This window comes from Cibotium barometz, chromosome 56, assembly GCF_041138505.1.
Source record: "Cibotium barometz isolate CiBa-2024 chromosome 56, ASM4113850v1, whole genome shotgun sequence".
Taxonomy (NCBI): domain Eukaryota; kingdom Viridiplantae; phylum Streptophyta; class Polypodiopsida; order Cyatheales; family Cibotiaceae; genus Cibotium; species Cibotium barometz.
The window spans coordinates 3,661,511-3,683,426 of NC_141101.1; the positions used below are offsets into that span (position 1 = coordinate 3,661,511).

A 21,916-nucleotide genomic window follows, 5' to 3' on the forward strand; every position below is an offset into this window, starting at 1 on the left:
CGCGATGGACTCACGGTTTCGACCCCGCTTCTGACCCTCTAGCAGGCGCGACAGGTTTCCCCATCACTATCTGCTTTCCTGGACTCCGTAGGGAATACTTGCCCCTCTTGTCATCCATTGGCAAGGCGTTCGGGTAGGTGGTGGAGACGCCTCAGACAGCGGCTTCAGTGATAGCTCGGGCAGCAGGGCTCCCGGCCATTCGTGTTGTGGTTCCGTCACCGGAGTCCCTCCCGAAGACGATCCTCCTCCCTTGTCTTTCTGGAGGACATCTGATACAGCGCGTGGAGTATTCGGGCCTCCCCGGCCAGTGCTACATTTGTCGGGAGATGGGCCACCTCGCACGCGCCTGTCCCCGCAAGGGGGTTCATCCTTCACGCTCTGCCGCCTCTGGACCCCCTTCAGGAGGCCCGAGGGGTGGCCATCCACCTCAGAGACCGGACATCCCTGGCTCGTCTCAGCAGGCGCCATCATCTGATGAGCAGACCTCGGCGGAGGATGCCGCGCAGACCCAGGAGGCTGGCGGATGGCAGGAGGTTCGCCGGCGGAAACGCCCGGCCCGCAGGGACCGTCACAGACGCCAGCAGGCAGCATAGGCTGGCGGACAGGCGACTCCGGCTGGTGTCCAGGCACCTACCCGCACTTATGCTCCAGTCAGGGATAGGCGGCCAGCAGGTCCCACCCCGATGGACGAGGATTCAGTCTCAGTGCCCGTTGAGGCCGCCGGTGGAGCCCCCCATGTGGAGACCCCGCTCCCGCCTCCCCCCGCGGGGGGCCCCGCCCCCTCCATGGAGAAGATTCCTGAGGATCCCGGGCCGCACTCCGCGACCCCCGGCCCCTCTTCCCCTCACTCGGAGAGCACTCCTTCCACCCCCCCTCTCCCCCCCCCAGCCCCCCCCCTCCCGCCTCCCCCGGCGGCCCCCCCTGACACCTCTCCTCTGGCATATGCCTCTCCATCCTCTCCTCGCTCTCCCCCCTCCTCTCCGCGAGCCACCATCCCTCCCTCGGCCTCTCCAGGATACTCCTCCAGACCACCCACTGCCCCGGGGCAGCGCAGCTGGGTAGGCCAGAGTTCAGTTCAGCGGCTGTTCCACCGCCACTCCGGGCCGGTGGAGATGGCGATCCTAGCTTCGCCCGCCACAGAGTTCTTTCCAGCCTCCCCTGGGGGGCTCCCGCGAGTGATGGGGCTCCCAGTGGATTACGGTTTCTTCAGGTGTCTCCAGCTGGATGCTGGCCCGTTCGAGACACCGGTCGCGCCCTTGCGAGTTTGCGTGGTGTGCCATCCCTCTCGTTCTCCTTCAGTGGTGAGCAGCACGGTGGCCTTCTCCTTTCCTCTCAGTGTTGCCCCAGACACAGCATGGGATTGCAACTCTGTAGAGGAGGTTTTGCGTGATCAGATATTGGAGTTTTCTCACCACTTCAGTGACTTGGGGCTCACGGACCTATTTTGCAGACCCGATTACACTCAGCCCGCATGAGCTTGTTTGGTATAGGAGATTGGCGGGCGGATCCGGTCCACACCTCAGTTGAGGCGGTGCTGCTGATTCTCCTCCACGCCGCCCCGAGGATGCAGCCTACCTTTAGATACATATATGCAGAGGATTGGTCTCACGCCTATGCCCTGGATAGGGCGAAGGTGGAGTGGGGCTGGACACAGAGACAGGTCACCCTCTTTTTGGAGAGACTCCGCACCCGGGGAGACAGTGACTATTCTCCCTCCAAGCCGGCGCCCAAGACTCTCAGAGTGGAGGGCAGCTCATCCGGGCCGGCTGAGAGGGGTGAGCCAGTGGCGGCTGCTTCACTTGCCATAGCTCATCCATGAGGATCCTCTCATGGAACATCCAGGGTCTTCGTGGACCTCGCTGCTACATTGGTCGGGGCAGACTTCGCCAGGAGATCCGAGGGCTCTCGTTGGAGGGCCCATAGATATCCTTTTCATCCAGGAGCACCACCTTTCTGCCGGGCGCACCCGCACCTGCGGGAAGATCTTGCCAGGCAGGAGTCACACTTTTTGGTCACCGGCATATGGCTCCCAGGGGAACCAGGGTGGAGTATGCATCTCAGTCAGCGAGCAGCTTCTATCCGAGGTTGTGGATTCTGGCACTCTGGTTCAGGGTCGAGCGCAGTGGATCATCCTTCGGGTTGGGGAAGACCGCATTGGCTTCCTCAACTTCTACGCCCCTAATGGGGCGACCGGGAGAGCTGAGTTCTGGAGCACCATTAGGCAGTCCCTCCCCATGGCAGACCATTGGTGCCTAGGGGGGGATTGCAACATGCTGGAGGATGCAGAGGACAGGATGGGGGGCAGCCAGGAGACCATTCATGGGCCGGAGCTCGCTGCCTGGGAGGAGCTAGTGCTGCAGGTGAGAGGCCAGGATCCGTGGACTCTCTCGGAGTTTGGCAGGTTGCAGGGGAGTTTATCTTTCTCGCGCTCGGATAGACGGGCCACAGGAGTTAACCTTTCCCGCATCGACAGGTTTTACATTGATGAGTGGGCTTGCGATAGAGGTGGCACTGTGGGTATACTTGCAGGCTCCTCTTTTTCAGACCACTTTCCAGTGCTTCTCCAGATCGAGGACCCTACGAGAGGAGAGCGAGGCCAGAGCGTCCGGATTCCAGATTGTCTCATAAAGGAGCCCGAGATTGCGACCAGAGTTGAGCAGGTCTGGCAGGAGCTTCAGTTCAGGAGAGGATCGGCAGCCAGCGATCTTGACAGGGGTTTGCAGGAGATCAGTAGGATGCTCAGACAGGTTGCCCTGGACCGTCTGGAGGCTTTCAGAGAGCAGGAGAGGAGCATGCGGAGGAGTCTAGCTTCCCTTCAGAGACTTCAGGAGAGGGATCCTACGAGCCCTTGGATTTCAGAGCAGATGGAGTCAGCTCGCACAGAGATCAGATCCATCGAGGAGAGGAGGGTGGAGTTCCGATTCCATGCTCGGGCATCTTTTTGGACACAGGCTGGAGACAGAGTGACTCGGGATTTCTTTGAGGCGACAGGGCCTCGCTTCAGACGAGAGGGTCTCAGGCGTCTTCGGCAGGCTGATGGCCAGGTAGTGGTGGATCCCCCCAGGGTTCGGGCGATCGCCACAGATTTTTACAGGGATCTGCTCTCTGCTGAGCCAGCAGATGACAGGGTGAGAGAGGCTCGGGAGGCAGTCTGGAGCTTCACGAGACCGGTTGTGCCGGCCCATTTGCAGCACTCCCTTCTCTCCCCCTTCTCGGATGCGGAACTGGAGGCGGCTCTTCAGGCACTTCCTTGGGGCAAATGCCCAGGAGAGGACGGTCTCTCAGTGGCTTTCTTCCAGAGGTACTGGGGTCTCTTGCATAGGGGTTTCAGATTGGCATTCCAGGAGATCATGGAGTCGGGAGACATGCCGGACAGCATGGCAGAGGGGTTGATTCACTTGATCCCCAAAGAGGGAGGAGACAGACTGGAGATTAGACAGTGGAGACTGATCACCTTGTTAGGCACGGCCTACCAGGTCCTAGCTAAGGCGATCAGCAGGCGGCTTCAGCCTCACCTTCCGGACATCATCCACTCCACGCAGACAGGCTTCATCCAGGATAGGAGCATCCTGGATAACATCTTCTCTTTCTGGGAGGCTACGGCTTTGGCTAGATTTCGGCAGGAGGATCTGGCAGTGCTCCTTCTCGACTTTGAGAAGGCATATGATCGGGTGGACTGGGCCTTCTTGGAAGGCACTATGGAGAGGATGGGCTTCCCCCCTCAGTGGATCCGTGGGGTCTCTGCACTCTACACATCGGCTCATAGCCAAGTGCTGATACAGGGCGTGCGCGGAGAGAGGTTCCAGCTCTCGCGCTCGGTGCGGCAGGGGTGCCCCTTGGCGCCCTTTCTTTTTCTTTTTGTGGCGGAGGCCATGAGCACTTTCTTGACGGCACAGGATACAGGTTTGCGGGGCCTCCAGCTCCCCATCCGCACCTCGGAGGAGCTCCTAGACTCGGAGTTTGCGGATGACACTGCTGTCTGTCTTTAGGGAGGGGAGGAGAACCTCCGCCGCTTCGCCTCAGCCATGGACAGGTTTTGCAGAGCTTCGGGCGCTTTGATCAACTGGCACAAGTCGTGTGGGTTGTGGGTCATTTCTGTGCCCCCCCCCCCCCCCGACTTGGAGGCCAGTTGATGGGTTTCAGTGGCTGGCCCCTGGCAATACAGTGTGCTATTTGGGATGCTATGTGGGCATTGACATATCTCCGGAGCAGCAGATAGCCCCCCTTCTTCTGAGCATTCGGAAGAAGCTTCTGTATTGGAGTACCGCTCGTTTATCTCTGGCTGGCCGAGTGGTTGTGGCCAACCAGGTTCTGCTTGCTACCATGTGGTACATCACTTCTTGTTGGGCCTTCTCTCGGGCGTGCATTGGCCAGGTGCAGAGGCTCATCAGGAACTTTCTTTGGTCTGGTGGCGACGGGCGGCCCGCCAGGGCCAAGGTGGCATGGGCTGTGATCACTCAGCCGAGGGAGAGAGGCGGCCTGGGCATAGTTGATCCTATTTGTCAGAACCGAGCTTTGCTTGGCAAGTTGGTGGTTCGTGGCCTCCTACCAGGCGTTGAGTCGTGGAAGGAGTTTCTTGTTTCCAGGATTCTCAGCCGCACTCCTCCTCTTAGCGGCCCCTGGACCCCCAGCATCAGGTGGATCTTTACAGAGCAGCGATCCAGAGGAGTGGGCCTTGGTTTCGAGGAGCGTTTTGTAGCTAGCCTTCTGAGGGCCTGGGAGCATCTGAGGCCGTCACTCTTCCAGACTCCCCCGGGCACCGATGAGGAGCGCTTGAGGCAGCCATTGATCTGGAACCCCTTGATCCGACTTCCCAGTGGTCATATGGTTGGATCGCGATCTCATGTGTCGTGGGGCCCGTTGAGCTCCGGTCCAGCCCAGTCCTTAGACGACTGGATATGTTTTCAGCAGCTGCCTCTAGAGGTTCATGAGAGGAGACTCAGCGGGATGAGGGGCAGAGAGTTGATGAGGCAGGACATTGAGGCGGCCATCCCCCGGGAGTGGCGGACTCCAGTACAGGACCCTCCACCTCCACAGTGGATGGGCGTCTTTACTCGGCATGAGATCTTTCTAGCGGTCTGCGGCTCAGCAGAGAGAGTTGCCCCACTCACCTTCGAGGTGGGAGAGGGAGGCCAGCTTCAGAGGACCCGACTAGATTTGGATGAGTTCCAGGGTTGTATCTTTCAGAGGGTGCGGGTGGTCGGCTTTCATCAGAGACAGTGGCATGTAGACCCCTCACCGGCCTCGATAGGGGAGGACTATTCTTGGAGATTATGGGCTTGGGACAGCAGGCCTCTTATTCGCCTTCAGTGGGATCCAGGTGAGTGGCTTTGGCGAGATCCCTATTCGGCCCCTACCAGCCCAGGCACCCCCTTTTTTCAGTACACACCGAGGCTGGGGCGCGGATCCAGAGGCACAGGATAGCGGGCACCCCGGCGGCGGCCGAGCATTGGCGGCGTCAGGGGCTCTCCCCTGCCTTCCTTAGGGACTTCTGGCAGCGCCTTTGGGACAGCTTCCGGCCCCGGAAGGTGACGCTTTTTCTCTGGCTTACAGCGCATAGAGGACTGGCTGTGGGGGCTTGGCTAGCTTTTGGCAGACACCCAGCGTCCTGCCCTCGGTGCGGCCATGCACAGGAGTCGCAGCGGCACTGCTTATGGGATTGCCCACAGGCACAGCAGGTCTGGCAGCGCGCTCTCAGGATGGTTTTTGCATGCTTGCCAGGTGAGATGATGGTGACGTGGGGTGCGGTGGCTTGGGCCACGGACAGCGGCCCGGCCCTTGGATACGAGGACGTCCCTGGTAGTGTGACCATCCAGGTCTCTGACAGGGCGATGGCGGTGGTTCCGACGCTAGACTTCTCTTCGGCAGTCTCCCAGGAGGGGGACGGGCACAGATGGGAGATGATCAGCAGCATGACGGCTTGGCACACATGGAGAGCCCGATGCAGGGAGGCCATAGACCGCCAGGCGACTCCACCGGCGGAGGTCATACAGGCTCTCTGGGTGGACATCATTCACACCTTGAGAGGACACTGGGGGAAACTTCAGGGCGACTCGGATCGCATGAGAGATCGCCGCAAGGCGTTCCTCCGCACTTGGCAGCCTGGCCCTTTCCTCACCGCGAGGGGCGAGGATGTCGCTTGGCACTACAGGCCTCCAGTTTGGCTCTTCTCACCTCCCGCATGTACTACTAGGTAGCCCCCCCCAGAGAGCGGCCAGCCACGGGGGTGGAGCTCCGGTGTTCACTGTATTTATTATCCCTCCTTGTGAGGTGAGCTTTGTAGCCTTATGGCGTCTTCTCATCATCTAATAGAAGGATCGTTTTTCCAACAAAAAAAAAAAGAAAGTCTTAGCCCAAGGGCTCGAGGGTGGTCTATAGATTTAGACCTACGGTTGGGAGGTGAGCTAGCCTACACCCTTCTATTTGGTACTAATCCTGTTGCTTCGTTTAGGGAGATCTTGGGGGATCTTACAGAGGAAGAATCCCACAACCCTCAATTTTCTGCCCTAGGTATCTCACCACAAATTTCACATGTTACTCCTACCATAGATTCTCTCATGACAGTGATGCAAGCTTTCATGCAACACACCGTTTAGTCCCGTGAAGATCTAGAGGAGGCACAACACAAAAGGAGCATCTAGATGGAGACTTTGCAGGCTCACCTTGTCGCCGATCACCAACAAGAAGCTGAGGCCGCTGGGTAGAAGAAGACCGTCTCCTAGTTGGGGAGACCCACCTACAAGCCATGGAGACAGGCTACAACGACAACAAGACATGGAGACAATGGAGGACTGAAGACGCCAATAGTTTGTAGTCATTCTTCAACACTCCCGACAGCCATCGACTCTACTTGAGAAGATCCAATTTAGTAAGTACGATAGCAAGATGGATGCAAATATTATATATTCTTGGTTGCATTAGTCTGAGTTGATTGCATACTGAAAAAATCATGGTTTGCATCTTACGGGATATACTAGCATTGGGTGGGATGGCTAGGCAAATAGCATCATGAATGAGTTCTCATATGTTGCTACTTACCGCTGGCCCGATTTGGGGGAGGGGCTCAAGACTCACTTCTTGCCTCCTCAGTACCTAGACTGTTTAGGAGTCGCAAACAAGATGGCATTCACGTGTGTCCGCGTGCGCTTGCACTGACACTTGGCAGGTCTCTTGGCAGGTAGCATTGAACTTGCACCTTGTTTTTCTATACCTAATAGAAGGAATTGATGGAGCAAATATGAGCTATGTTTGTAGGTAGCCAGGCTATGGGGGCTGGAATTGGAACATCATCATGGCATTTGATTAACAAAGATAAACAAGAGAGAAAGAGAGTTAGACAATGCTAGAGAGAGAGAGTAAAGTACACAACTCAATGTGACATTAGCTTATTTCTTTCAATGAAGTACATGCACCCTTTCTCTTTTGTAATCATTGCTTATTTCATCATACACACAAATATCTAGATATTATTTATACCCCTCTAAGAGGTAGTTCACACACACAATCACATAAGTGGGTGTTTACTCCTTTGCTAGAGGATGTTCACACATGCATACACATATTTAGGCTTAATAGCCTGTCACACACAAAACCAGGCTTAATAGCCTTACAAACAAACATACTACGACACTTATATGAGTGGGTTCACACTGGTAAGACCTTGGTTCCCAACAATCCTCCCCTCAAGGGATTACCACATACTGTGTCAAGGATAAATCTAGGCTCATGGCTCTAATTTCTTATGCCAGTTATGGGATCCCAAGGGTAGAGTACAGTGTACACACAATATCTGGTCATAGAGTCTAGACTCACAATAGAAAACAAAACACATAACAACACATAACTTGGACTTAAAAAAAATCCCTTGAACAAACACATAGACATTTGACATACACATGACAACACACATTTTTGCTCTGTGGCACCACTTTAATCATCACACCACCCCTTAATACCAACTTGGCCTATCACAACGCTTCCTTTCAGATTTCTGGAAGAGGCTTTGGGATAGCTTCCGGCCGAGGAAGATCACTCTCTTTCTTTGGCTGATGGCACATAGGAGTTTGGCGGTTGGTACTTGGCTGGTAGTTGGAAGTCGGTCAGCAGCTTGCCTGAGGTGCGGCCACCCCAAGGAGTCTCAGCGATGTTGCCTTTGGGATTGCCCGAAGGCTCAGCAGATTTGGCAGCGGATTCTCCACATCTTCACTATGGACAGGGCATCGACCCGGATCATCACTTGGGGTACTGTCACTTGGGCTATTGAGGCTAGAGTGGTCAAGACTTATGAGGAGGATGGGGGAGGACTAGCCCTTCAGGTCTCCCACCATCGTATTGCAGCAGTACCAGTCACAGCCCCACCGACAGATGACTGGCGACCAGTCTCATGCCAGAGATGGGAGATTTGCAGTAGCATAGTAGGTTGGCACATCTGGTGTGCTAGATGCAGCGAGGCTATCGAGGGTACCCACACTCCGCCGGTTTGAGACCATCAGGAGCATATGGCTTGATATCATTCACACCCTCCGCGGTTAGTGGGGGAAGCTGCAGGGAGGTTCTGATCGCATATGCAGAAGCGGCGGGAAGACCACCTATGTGGTTGTTCCCCCCCCGCCCCCCTCCCCTTGTATGAGATAGCCTTCTCCTCACAGAGCGGCCAGCCGGAGGAGAAGCATCTCTTCCCCTTTGATCACTTGTTTCCCGCCCTTATATGAGGCGAGTTTGTATCTAGCCTATTGTGGTTGTGCTTAGCCCCTTGTGGCTGATTTTTCTTTGACTAATTGAAGGATCTTTTTCCTGGAAAAAAAAAGAAATACCAACTTGGCATACTGCTCAGCGGTTGAATTATTACATATAACAGATTTTTCATCTTATGCTATGGGAAAAATTAGGGTTTCTTGAATCTGATGCTATAGGAGGCTGTAGCAACTCTCAAATGCTTGATACATGTCCTCAATTTTGAAAAATGTTGGGGGAAATCAAGGATTCAGGACGCTGGATATTTCACAGGGGCATCCTGAAAGGTTTTGGTCTCTATGCTACTTGTGGGATAATTTATACCATGACTCTGGTGCAGGTTGCTCATTCTCCCTTTAGACTCTATCACTTAGCAATGTACTCAATTCGGAAGATGTATGGTGGTTTGACAGGTTGGGAGATTTAGAGGTGAGATGCACAGTGGCTATTACAGGTATTCAGTCATTCCATATGCAGTAACTATCAATTACGGGCTCTGATGCCACTCACACTCTTGACTCCTCAAGGTCAGCAAAAGCAGCAAGGATTGCTGTTATGAGTATTTGGGGGAACAACCCTTTCCTCCCTTTTTGCTACATGGATTGTTTTGCATTTAACTTCTTGGAGTGATGTGGCCAGGAAAAAATGTATTTTGAGTTGTCCTTACTTTTTGGATGACATCTGATTTCTTGTATGCTTATACTTGATGTCTCTTTATTAAAAATAATCCTGGACACGTGAATTATAGAAAAATGTCTGTACAGTTATACACTAAGGTCTGAAATACAAAAACAAAAAAAATTCCCTGTAGTTTGCAAGCCTCTCAGGAAATTCTTTTATATTAAAAGAGTGGTTTTCGTCGTAAAAGAATTGTATGCATAAACATATGCATAAAAGATATTTTTTTTATATTAAAAGTGTGATTTTTATCATAAATGATTTTTATGCATAAATGGATGCATAAAAGAAATTCTTTTATATTAAAAGAGTGATTTTCATCATAAATAATTTGTATGCATAAACATATGCATACTTTTTAACTTTCAGCTGTTTTTTTTCTGTGCAGAAAACTAACGTGTCCAATCTGTCAAGCCATTTGTTGGGCATTTCCATGACTCCTGAAAGTGAGCTCTCTACAAAATTATACACACACAATAGCTTCTCTATTTTTGCACGTGTCCTATTACTCGCTAAACTTGCATCGAACATCTAATCTCAGTCTCATTGGAATTTGAATATAGCGGCCTTGAAGCAGTATGGGAATCGTCTCACAGAGTATGAGCATAATGAAATCAAGGCATACACCGATATCTACTGTGTTGGAACAGATTGTCAGAAGCTTCAGCCTTCCAGCACTCCTGGTGCATGCAATTATGGTATGTAGCAAGTTGAAAATACTGTTATGTTTCTCTCAAAGCTACATGCTCCTTTCTTGTGTTTTGTAGGCCTTTTTACCGTATATTTCCTTACTCTTAGATCTGGGTTACCTGCTTGGGTTGCTTCAGTTGACCCATTTCTGTCTCTTTTAGTGCAAGTATTGTTTCTGAATAGCACTACTTGAATGTTTTTGTTGCTATGGCTTGTAACCTGGGTGCTTGTGGAAGCGTGTTTATGAATTGATTAATTCGATTAGTGCCTAATCAGAGACTTAAACCCATGTACAACATGCTTCTTCTTCATGCTCAATACACAATAGAGAGATGACGTAATCTACCATGTATTACTAACATGAAATCTATACAATGCTGAATAGAGATTTTCACTAGTAGCACTACTCCTGAGTTCTCAATGACTCAATGATGATCAATGAATGAATATGGCTATGGCCTAGACTCCTATTTATAGTGTCTAATGTTGGTGAGTTGGCTACCGACTCTACCAACCCTAATAATAATCTCCAACTAAGTGTGTTCATACAATAACCCAATAGGGGGCTACAATGAGTAAAAATTGAAAATCATGATCCTTGGTAACTTGTCCCAGACAAGGGCTCATAAAGGGCCAATTACCACTCTTAAGACTTGCACGTGTTGTACAAATATGGCCACGTGGCATCCAAGTGCGGGATGCACGTGACAAGGTGCTATGCCAAAGCTATGCCGTACTGGCCATAAAGAAGGCAGATATATTACACACGTAGAATGGTGTTGTAGGATCCATGCAATAAGGTTGAGTGCTGCACATAATAGGCCTGGCTGGCTTACACAAAACTGAAGGTTGGTTGCCTCTCATTGCAGCCAATTTTGTGCATGTGTGTTAGGGTTCCCTGCTTAGGTCTTGGATATCGCAATAGTTTGCATACATATTAGGTCAAGTCTAGGTAGGCAGCCATGGTACTTCTAGAACAGCCTTACCCAATCTTAGTTCACCTTGCATCAAAGATCAAGGACATCTATCAACCAAGGTTGAAAGTCACAGCAGGAGGGAGTTTTTGAAGGTGGCAATGAACTTCCACGACTCAAGTAAGGAGTCTAGACCAGTGGAGGATCCCGAGGAGCCGATATTGGTGACAATTTCCATAGTGGAGTCATCACGAGTTGAAGATGTCACCATTTTGGACAGGTGTTGACTTCTCAAAATTGTGGCAAGTCTATATATAATCAATAAATCTTCTCCTGTTGTTTTGAAAAGTAAACACATGCATCAGCTCCATACTGCATTGCTGTTTCCGGTACAGCCCACACACCTGCTGTACCTGGCCGTCCAGCCCTGTTCTGCCCTGTACAGCAAGTGTGCCCAATGTACCTGTTCTGTACATGCTGGTTGGGCTGAATATGAATCTGTCTATTCCCATGGGGCTGTACCTGCTGACAGCCTTTTGTGTACAGGCTGTACCATCATATGTACCTGCTGCTTGGGCTGTCCACAGCTTCATGCTGTTCCTCTCTGTACCAGCTGTACCGTCCTATTATGTACCTGCCACTGAAGTCATATCGCCACCGAACGTACTTGGAAGTTGGAGTACCTGTTTTGTACTTGAGGAAAATACATGTGAACATTTGGGTACTTGGTACATAGCATATGCTGAAATATCTCAGTTTTCAGTTGAACTCTCTTTGTACATATTCATATTTTAAAGGCTTGTGAGCACAGGGAAGATCAACACATATGGGCTATGGGATCTGCACATATGTAAGAGCCTTGGGCAAGTACTAGAAGCCGGTTATACTTGTGTTTTCAAGAATTGTATCTTGATAAGTCTGGCATAGTCTCTAGTTTGGGAGGAGAAGACGAAGGTCTTCAAAGCGTGTATTGTTTAAATACTCCTTGGTAATATACAAATTTCAAGGGTTGGGGGGGGGGGTTGGCTCATTCCGGCCCTAGTGTGGTACATAGCATATGCTGAAGTATCTATTTTTTCAGTTGAACTCTCTTTGTACATATTCATATTTTAAAGGCTTGTGAGCATAGGGAAGATCAATACACATGGGCGATGGGATATGCACATAAGTAGAGCCTCGGGAAAATACTAGAACCCGTGCTATACTCGTGTTTTCAAGAATTGTATTTGGATAAGTCTGGCCTAGTCTCCAGTTTGGGTGAAGAGGAAGGTCTCTGAAGCTTGTATTGTTTAAATACTCCTTGGTGATATACAAATTTCAAGGTGGGGGGTTTTGGCTCATTCTGGCCCTAGTGTGGTGTCCCTGTGCGAATGTCTCTTGCAAGTTTTGTGGAATCTGGCTGTGACCATTTCAATAGGTGTTTAATTGTATTAATAGTGAAGTGTGCAAGCCTCCTGTTTCGGTCACAGAAGAACAGCCGAAGACAGAGTACTGTTTCTTTTATGGAAGAGATTCCGACACCGGAGGAGTTTCTGGAGGATGCTCTTAGAGACAATGAAGACCCAATAGATGTGCAGTTGCAGAGCTGGAATCAGTTTCCGAGATGCAACTATTGGAGTAAAAGCCCGATGATCAGCCGAACTCCCAGATGTCGAGTCTCTCAGAGTCCAATGTGGAGGAGAATGAGGCTTCGAGTGATGCAGCGGTTCCCATGGTAGTTACTGTAGTTGCTGATGTATTGGAGACTGAGTCAGAGCATTTCGATCAGAGACAAAGCCTACCATAGGACGTGACCCAAAGGGAAGCAAAAGAGCATGGAGCATCATATTTAGCAGGAGGGAATGTCATGTGCATGCCCAAGCACAATTGTAAGTGAACACCTTTTTTTCTTGCAGCCACCTTTTAGGAAAGATTAGGGGCAAGATATGGTCCAATTTGGGCAGTTTTGATAATCCAATAGACGCCCCAAGGTGCCTAGGACATGCACCAATGGATGGGACACAAGCTGGGCACAATATGAACATGTTTAATGACCTTTTTTGGATGATATATTTGGGTTGAAAAGGGGCTGACCTACTATCAGATTCCTATATGTAGGTAGGTCAAGGGTCTTCTGAAGGCATCCATTAGCCAAGGTCTGCAAGAACAGAAGAAGGGCATGTGCAAAAGCTACTCTGGATTAATGCTAGGCACATGGAGATTAATGCTAATCCAATGAAGCTTCTGCATGCATGTAACAATGGTATTAGAGCATCTAGGTTCTTCCTAGGCGATAGTTTTTACATTAGGATTTGTTGGAAGTGCATGGAACAAATTAGGCTTTGCATTTTTTTTCATTTGCAATAATTTTGCACCCTTGTGCATTAGGGTTCCCTGCATAGGTCTTGCATTTAGTAATAGTTTGCATATAGGTTTAGGTCATGTCTAGGTCTGCAACCATGGAACTCCGAGAGCCTGATTTGATCTTAGGCCAACTTGCATCAAAGATCAAGGACATCTATCAACATGTGGAATGGATGCATCTAGAGGAGGAGAAAGGGGGCACTCAAAAGTATTGGGAGAGTAGGTTGGATTTCTATGTGGGACGATTTGAAGGTTAAGAAGCAGAATTGGCAGACACTGACAAAGGCACAAAGAGGAGAAAAAGAGGGAGTTTCCAAAGGTGCCAGTGAACTTCCACGAGTACAAGTGGCTTAGGAGAACGTGTCCCCAAGGAAGGATTGTAGACCGGCAGAGGATCCCAAGGAGGAGCCCATGTTGGTGACAAGTACACTAGAGGAGTCATCACGGATCAAAGAACAGCTCAAGATTGAGAATAATGTCTCCTGTACGGAAGACCTTCCAATGATGACCCAACAGAGGTGTAGCTGCACTAGATGCAGTTGCTCTAGAGCCAAGTTTTCGAGATGTGTAGGAGCCTGGTGACCAACCGAACTTTGAGATATCCAGTCACTCTGAGTCCAGTGCGGAGGAGGAGGATGAGACTATGTGTGATGCAGCAGTTCCCATGATAGTCATTGCAGTAGCGGATCTATTGGTGACTAAGTGAGAGCATTTGGAGCAAAGCTAGAGCCTAACTAAAATCAAGACAGCAACGAACTGCCCGTAGCTCGCTGAAGCTTCCGCCTCCACCCTGCATTGCGCGCCTGTACGCCCCCCCTTTTCTCTGTCGCCTGTTCGCCCCCCACCTCTCCGCCGTTTCGCCTCTTCACCCCCCGCCTGCCTTCGCTCCCCTCTTCTCGCTGTTGCGCCCCCTCCTGCCTCGCTGCTGCGCCTCCCCCCTCCTCGCCATTTCGTCCCCCCCCCCCCCCCCCCCCCCCCCCGCCTAGCCGCCTCTTTGTATTTTCGCCCCCAACCCCCTCTTCGCCTGTTCGCCCCCCCCTCCCCTTTGTCGCCTGTTCGCCCCCCACCTTTCCGCCTGTTCGCGCCAGCGCCCCGCCTCCCCTCCCTTTCGCTTTGTTGCCGCCCCCCCCCCCAGGGCTTCTCCTTCGTTTTCCCCCTCTCCCTCCTCTTTCGTGCTGTTGTCCACCCCCAGGGGGTTTTGTTTTTCTTCATTTTCATCCGGTCTTCCGCCCGCTTCTTGCAGGTTTTCCGCATTCGCCTCGCCTTCGCCTGAGCTTCAGACTCTGATGGAGACTCCTCCCGCCTCGCCTCAGAGGGACTCACCCGCAACCCCCTCGCCCGCCCCCGAGGACATCCCCATCAGGCTTTTTCTTTCGCCGGAAGAGGAAGCGAGCCTCACTGCAGAGGTGGAACGCCTCCAGGCTCATTCCACCATCTGCCGTATAGTCGGCACTCGCCCCAGCAGAGGGGAGATCAGGGATCTTCTTCAGGCTCGCCTTCTTGCAGATGTGGGCAAGATCCTAGATGTACAGCTCCTGGGCCGGGGCCATTATCAGATCGAGTTCGAGGCCGCCCAGAGCGTTGCCAAGGTCCTTGCCATGAGTCCTCTGGACATCAGGGGTGCTCGGGCTTTCTTCAGACCTTGGCAGCATGGATTTGACCCAGCAGCGGCGGAGCAGGGAGAGCGTCTCTTCCATATTACAGTTTGTTTCCCTGGTCTCCGCCGGGAGTATCTTCCGCTCCTCTCCAGGCTCGGAGCATTGGTGGGCTCGGTACTAGAGACGGGCCCCTCAGCAGCTTCAGTGGTGGCCAGAGCAGCTGGGCTACCTTCGGTCAGAGTGTTGGTGTCTGACATCGCCTCCCTTCCTAAGGTCATTCAGCTACCTAGGATAGGGGGGGGGTGGATAGATCAGAGAGTGGAGTTCTCGGGGCTCCCGAACCAGTGCTTCATTTGCAGGCAGGTCGGTCATCTGGCCAAGGCCTGCCCTCGCAGGAGACCTCGACCCTCACCACAACAGCAGGCTACTGATGGCCCGCCCACAGATTCGGCTCGGCAGGCTGCCTCAGGGACACCTGCTCAGGCCACAGAGACCTCGGAGTGGCAGCCTGGACAGGGGCGCCGCCGAGGGAGACAGCCACAGCAGCACGCACAGAGACCGCTGCAGCAGCAGCCACAGTCTCAGCCTCACTGGGTTCCCGTGAGGAACAGCTTTGCTCCCCTTCAGGAGGCGACCCCTGCAGCGACCGAGGACCAGGAGATGCCAGCTCCCCCTTCTTCACCCCCCCCACCCCCGTCCCCTCCCACCGCCTCGCTTCCACCTTCGCCTCCTCCCGCCCCCGCTCCGGTTTCGGCAGCGGCTCCCTCTCCACCTCCCTCGCCTCCCCCTCCTCCCCCTCCGCCCGCCTCACCTTCCCGGGAGACCCTGGCAGTTCCCTGGCGCTCACCTGCAGTCCGGAGAGCGCTGAGCACTGACCTCGCTCGAGCATCACAGAGGAGACCTATGCCGATTAGGGCCTCACGGATTTCATCTATCCGCAGTCGGCTGAGTCGCCTTGGCATTAGACAGCGCTCGGAGGCCTTTGATTATACCTTTACACGGCTATTTGGAGCAGAGGGCCCCCATGCGCCAGCACCCATTCGAGTTCATGTAGTGATACCTCCGGCCCGCGGGGAGGAGGCACTAGACTCAGCGGTGGCCTTCTCGTTCCCTCTATGTGGACCTTGTGATCGGGAGTGGACTCTAGAGCTCGCTCTCAGCACTTTGAAGACTCAAGCAGTTGAGTTTTCTCACCACATGAGCGATCTGGAGGTGACTGATGTGATAGGCCGACTTTGGGAGTTGGCTCATTTTTTCTTGGATCCCGGGAGTGTGGATACCTCAGGGATTCGGCATTTGGTCGTGCGCATAGTGGCAGACTTGGCACGCGACCCTGGATATGTGAGTATACACGAGGTTTCTCTGTCAGAGCAGGAGGCAGTCGCCATGGGCCACAGCCACTGGCGCCTGATCCGGGATTCTTGCAGTACACCGGGTGGGCAGATTCGCAGCCGTTCGGATGGGGACTACTCTCCATCCAAGCCGCTTGCGAAGGCCCGCCGTACGGCTGAGACAGCATCCACCTCAGCGGGGCATCCATGAGGATCATCTCATGGAATGTACAGGGCCTTGGCGGAGCACACTTTATACGCTATCGAGGTTGCTTGAGGCAGGAGCTTCAGAGATGCCTGGTTGGTGGCAGCATTGACATTTTGATGATGCAGGAGCACCACTTGGGTGAGAGCAGGATCCGGAGATATGGTTCGGTGATGCCTGGTAGATGGGACACTTTTTGGTCTGCAGGGTTTGGTCCTTTGGGTGGACAGGGAGGAGTATGCATGGTTATTGCAGATGTATGGCGGCAGGCCATTGTGGATCGAGGGATCATTGTGCCTGGTAGAGCACAGTATGTCATTCTGAGGATGCATGATGAGCTATTGGGTGTGCTCAACATCTATGCGCCCAATCATGCTAGTGCCAGAGCAGAGTTCTGGACTCAGGTTACAGATGCATTGCCAGAGGCCGCACATTGGTGTGTTGGGGGAGACTTCAACATGCTTGAGGACCCGGCAGATAGGGTGGGAGGCAGTCATGTTACAGTGCACGGCACGGAGCTTGCAGCTTGGGACCGGTTTTGCATGTCACTGAGGATCACTGATGCATGGCAGCATGGGGCTTTCTCCCGGTCTCAGGACAGTCTTAGTTTCTCTCGGTCGGATCGCCGGCAGGGAGGGACTAATCTATCACGGATTGATCGCTTTTATGTGGGCGATTGGTTAGGGGAGTGAGGGGGCTCCGTCGGCATTCTCGCTGGCACCTCATTTTCAGATCATGCGCCAGTTATATTGACATTGGAGGAGGGGACACGGGAGCCCAGCTTGCAGTTGAGGATCCCAGAGAGAGTACTTGCAGATCCCAGTCTCGCTGAGGACATTGAGAGGATCTGGCATGATAGTCAGTGCTCTGACCAGGATGCAGCGGGCCAGTGTGCCCAGGGACTCATTGATCTTAGCTCTTTTCTACACGCTGCAGCTTTGACACGACTGGGAGAGATTCGCGAGCGGGAGCAACGGCTGAGACGCAGCCTTGCTTCGCTACAGCGCCTTCAGGAGCAGCAGCCTGCATGTGAGTGGGTGGCGTCCCAGCTGAGCCAGGCATGCCAGGAGGTTAGAGAGGTAGAGGAGCAGAGACATGAGTTTTACTATCGTCGTCAGGCCTCTCAGTGGACGCAGCTTGGTGATAGAGTGACTGGGGAGTTTTTTGAGATCACTGGACCCCGTCATGCGCGAGCAGGAGTCCGCCAGCTTGGTAGACCGGATGGATCGATAGCTACTGAGCTCGAGGAGATCAGAGCCATTGCCACTGCTTTTTATAGTGACCTGCTTTCAGCGGAGCCAGCCACTGAGGATCGAGATGTTTGCAGACAGACTGTGTGGGCCCATGTGCAGAGGAGGGTCACAGACCATATGCGTACAGTTCTAGGTGCGCCTCTGTCAGAGATTGAGCTTGCCGAGGCCTTGAGGGTCCTGCCGCGACATAGTTGCCCAGGGGAGGACGGACTGACGCCGGCCTTTTTTATGCGCTATTGGGACCTTTTGGGGCCAGGCCTCCGTAGAGGCTTTCAGCATGTTTTGGACACTGGCGTGATGCCGCAGAGCTTTTCAGAGGGCTTGATCTATCTTATCCCCAAGGGGGAGGGAGTATCAGATGACATTCGGCATTGGAGGCCTATTACGATCCTCAATACTGTCTACAAGGTCTTAGCAAAGGCCTTGAGTTTGAGGATCCAGCCCTTCCTGGGGGAGTTGATTCATGCTACTCAGACAGGATTTGTCAAGGAGCGCAGTATCCTTGACAACATCTTTACTTTCTGGGAGGCGACGGCCCGAGCTAGGTTTCTTGGCAAGGACTTGGTCGTGATGCTTCTCGATTTTGAGAAGGCATACGATAGAGTTGATTGGGGATTCTTAGAGGGCACTATGCTTCGCCTGGGCTTTGAGCCAGGATGGATCAGAGGGGTGTCAGCTCTGTATTCCACAGCTCGCAGCCAGGTGCTGATTGCAGGAGGTCGGGGGCCGAGTTTTGAGCTGACCAGATCAGTACGTCAGGGGTGTCCTCTCGCCCCTTTCCTTTTTCTCTTCTTTGCGGAGGCTATGAGTATGTATTTGACGGCAGAGGAGGTTGGTTTGAGAGGACTTCAGCTCCCAGTCCGGGGGGAGGATTTGCTTGATGCTGAGTTTGCAGACGACACGGGCTTATTTTTGCATGGCCAAGAGGCCAATCTTATTCGGGCAGAGCAGTCGCTCCAGGTTTTTAGTGCAGCTTCAGGAGCATTGATCAATTGGCGCAAGACAGTGGCCTTTTGGATCAGTAGTGCTCCCACTCCGGCATGGAGCCCGGACCCCGGTTTTAGACGGATTCCTCCAGGCACAGCAGTGCGGTATTTGGGATGCCAGATTGGCCTCGATTTGTCACCTGAGCAGCAGATTGCCCCGCTTCTTCTGAGCATTCGGAAGAAGCTACTGTATTGGAGTACAGCTCGACTATCCTTGGCTGGGAGGGTGGTGGTGGCAAATCAGGTGCTGTTAGCGACCATGTGGTACATTACGTCTTGCTGGATTTTCTCGAGCTCTTGCATCAGCCAGGTACAGAGGCTGATCAGGAACTTTCTGTGGTCTGGGCGAGACGGTCAGCCAGCTTGGGCAAAGGTTGCATGGGCAGTTATTACACTTCCGCTGGCGCAGGGCGGTTTGGGCATTATAGATCCTGTCGATCAGAGTAGAGCCTTATTGGGGAAGCTTATTGTTCGGGGGTTGCTTCCAGGCGCTGAGCCTTGGAAAGAGCTCCTCTTGCAGCGACTGCAGGCTCAGGCGCCCCCTGCAGGGGGTTCTTGGGCACCAGAGATTCGCTGGATCTTCATAGAGATGAGGAGGACAGGCCTCAGTAGAGGATGGGAGGACAGATTTGCTTTGAGTATCCTGAGAGCTTGGGAGCTGCTGAGACCGGGGCTCTCTCAGCGGCCTCCTTCTTGTGTTGAGGAGCGGGCCAGGCAGCCGCTCATCTGGAGCCCAGCGGTTCGTACGGAGCAGGGTCATATGCTGGGTTCTCGGCCTCGTCTAGCCTGGGGACCTTTAGCGGCAGGCCCAGCTCATAGTTTTGGAGACTGGCAGGCTTTCTGCAGTCTACCAGAGGAGACCCAGGTGGAGAGGCTGAGTCACTTCAGAGGGGGGTTGATTATGAGGGATGATATTCAGGAGGCACTTACAGAGGAGTGGTTCACACCCCTCGAGCCAGTGGCCCCACGGTGGATGGGAGCCTTTACACAGTTGGAGATCTTGATTGCTGTCAGAGCCAGCACTGAGGATGGCAGATGCCTCTATTATGAGATTCCGGATGAGGGCAGACTCCAGAGAGTGGAGGTGGAGTCGCCTTTGGTTGCAGAGTGCACCTTTCAGAGGATTCGGGTAGTGGCTGCCGCTTCTCGGAAGTGGCATATTGACCCCGACCCTGCTGATGTGCTCTCGGATTGGCGCATATGGGTATATGCAGCGCGCCCCTTGGCCCGGCTACAGTGGGACCCCGGGGAGTACGAGTGGCATGATCCTTATGCATCCCTTGAGGCCACAGAGATCACTTTTTTCCAGTATACTGTTCGGCTGGGACGGCATATTTTGACGGCGAGGAGGACGGTTTCTCCAGCGGCAGCGGGGCATTGGCGATTGCAGGGACTTTCACAGGAGTTCCTGGAGGATTTCTGGGCTCGGCTCTGGGCTAGTCGACAGGCCCGCAGGATCTCGGCTTTTCAGTGGCTGGTCGCCCACAGGGGCTCAGCAGTTGGCACTTGGCTTGTTTACAGCGGTCTTCCGGCGGCCTGCGTCCGATGCGGCCACCCTATGGAGACACAGAGACATTGCCTTTGGGACTGCCCTCAGGCACAGCAGATTTGGCTGCGGATGCTGCGTATTCTGGCCCCCCTCTCTCCAGAGGGTATGTTTACGTGGGGTGCCGCTGCTTGGTCGACTTTGTCAGGGCCTGCTATGGGCTATGAGATGGAGCAGGGCAGTCAGGCCATCAGATTTATTAGGGGCCAGCCTCGCCTGGTTCCGGCACCGGATTTCTCGTCCGCCAGCTGGACACAGGAGAGGGATTTACGATGGGAGCTCCTCAACAGCCTCACCATCTGGTTCACCTGGAGGGCCCGGTGCTTTACGGCCTTTGAGGGGAGATTAGAGCCACCAGCAGAGACTGTTCGGGGGATTTGGCAGGAGTTGATCCACACCCTGCAAGGACAGTACGACCGCATCCGGGGAGACTCGGATGAGGCGATCTTACGGCGCCAGGCCTTTCACACCACTTGGCGCTGCGGCCCGTTCTACACCCTACACACGGGATCCCCCCGTTGGCACTACAGGCCACCTGTTTGGCTCTTCCCCCCCCCTATTGTATGATTTAGCCGCTCAGTTCTTTATACTGATGCAGCACCTAGGGAGAGTCTCCCGGGCTGCCATGATGTATTCACTGCTCTTCTCTCTCTTAGGAGCAGGAGAGATCTTTTGTAGCCCTACGGCCGTTTTTACATAACTAATGAAAGGATCTTTTCTCGGAAAAAAAAAAACAAAAAAAAAGCTAGAGCCTAACTACCATTGGGCACAAGTTAAAGAGAAGCAAAGGAGCATGGAGCAAAGGTGCATCATGTGCCCTAGTGCTCCAAGTTTAGCTGGAGGGGATGACACGTGCTGCCCAAGTAGAGTTGCACATGGACATGCTTTTCCCTTGTGGCTGCCTTTTAGGCAAGATATGGTCTGTTTTGGGTGATTTTGACAGACCAATAGCCTATAGGTAATCCGGAGGTGCCTAACATGTGCACCATTGGATGGAACACAAGTTGGGCACAAGATGTTTATGGTTAATGCTCTCTTATATGAAGTTTTTGGGTCGGAAAAGGGCTGGCCGGCTAGCATACTACCTTCTACTGGATTTTTGTATAAAGGGAGCTTTTGGGTCATTTGAAGGCATCCATTAGTGAGAGTCTGTAGGACCCGAAGCAAGGCATCAACGGTACATTGCGGATAATCAAGAAGGCAAGATATAGAGTAGCAAGACAAGCCACCCTCATGTGGGTTAAAGCAAGCACAAGTGGAGGACAACCAGGAACCTTCTGTAGATAGGCATGCATGAATTGCATCTTAGTCAAGAACCAAGATCATCATAGTAAATATTCATATTTTGGAATATGAAGTAGATAAGGGTTTACATCTTGTCTATTGTGTTTCTGCAAGTAGCTTGTTTAGCGTTAATCTCTCACCATGCGTAGCATTAATCACAAATCAGGCATGCTTCCACATAGTTAGCACGTTACATATTGCCAATATGTTGTGCGATGAGTTTTATGAGTCTGAGAAGTGCTTCGCACTCCCAAGAAGACATGGTCTAGGCAGGTCCTTTGATTGGTTATTGGGTGGCCCGTGGGTTGCATTTCCAGATTGTCATGAAGGTTTGAGATGGAGTGGTTGAGGGTCT

The 21,916-nt window shown here is 52.8% G+C and overlaps 1 protein-coding gene across 1 annotated transcript in view; it reads left to right on the top strand.

Annotated features, from left to right (window-relative positions):
• The window catches only part of LOC147606803 (uncharacterized), an 80,405-nt gene that overhangs the window by 14,924 nt on the left and 43,565 nt on the right, over positions 1-21,916 (top strand). Inside the window, exons 5-6 of the mRNA XM_086791207.1 lie at positions 9,800-9,857; positions 9,975-10,109. Coding sequence (XP_086647333.1) covers positions 9,800-9,857; positions 9,975-10,109 — 193 coding nt within the window. The remainder of the gene's footprint in view (positions 1-9,799; positions 9,858-9,974; positions 10,110-21,916) is intronic.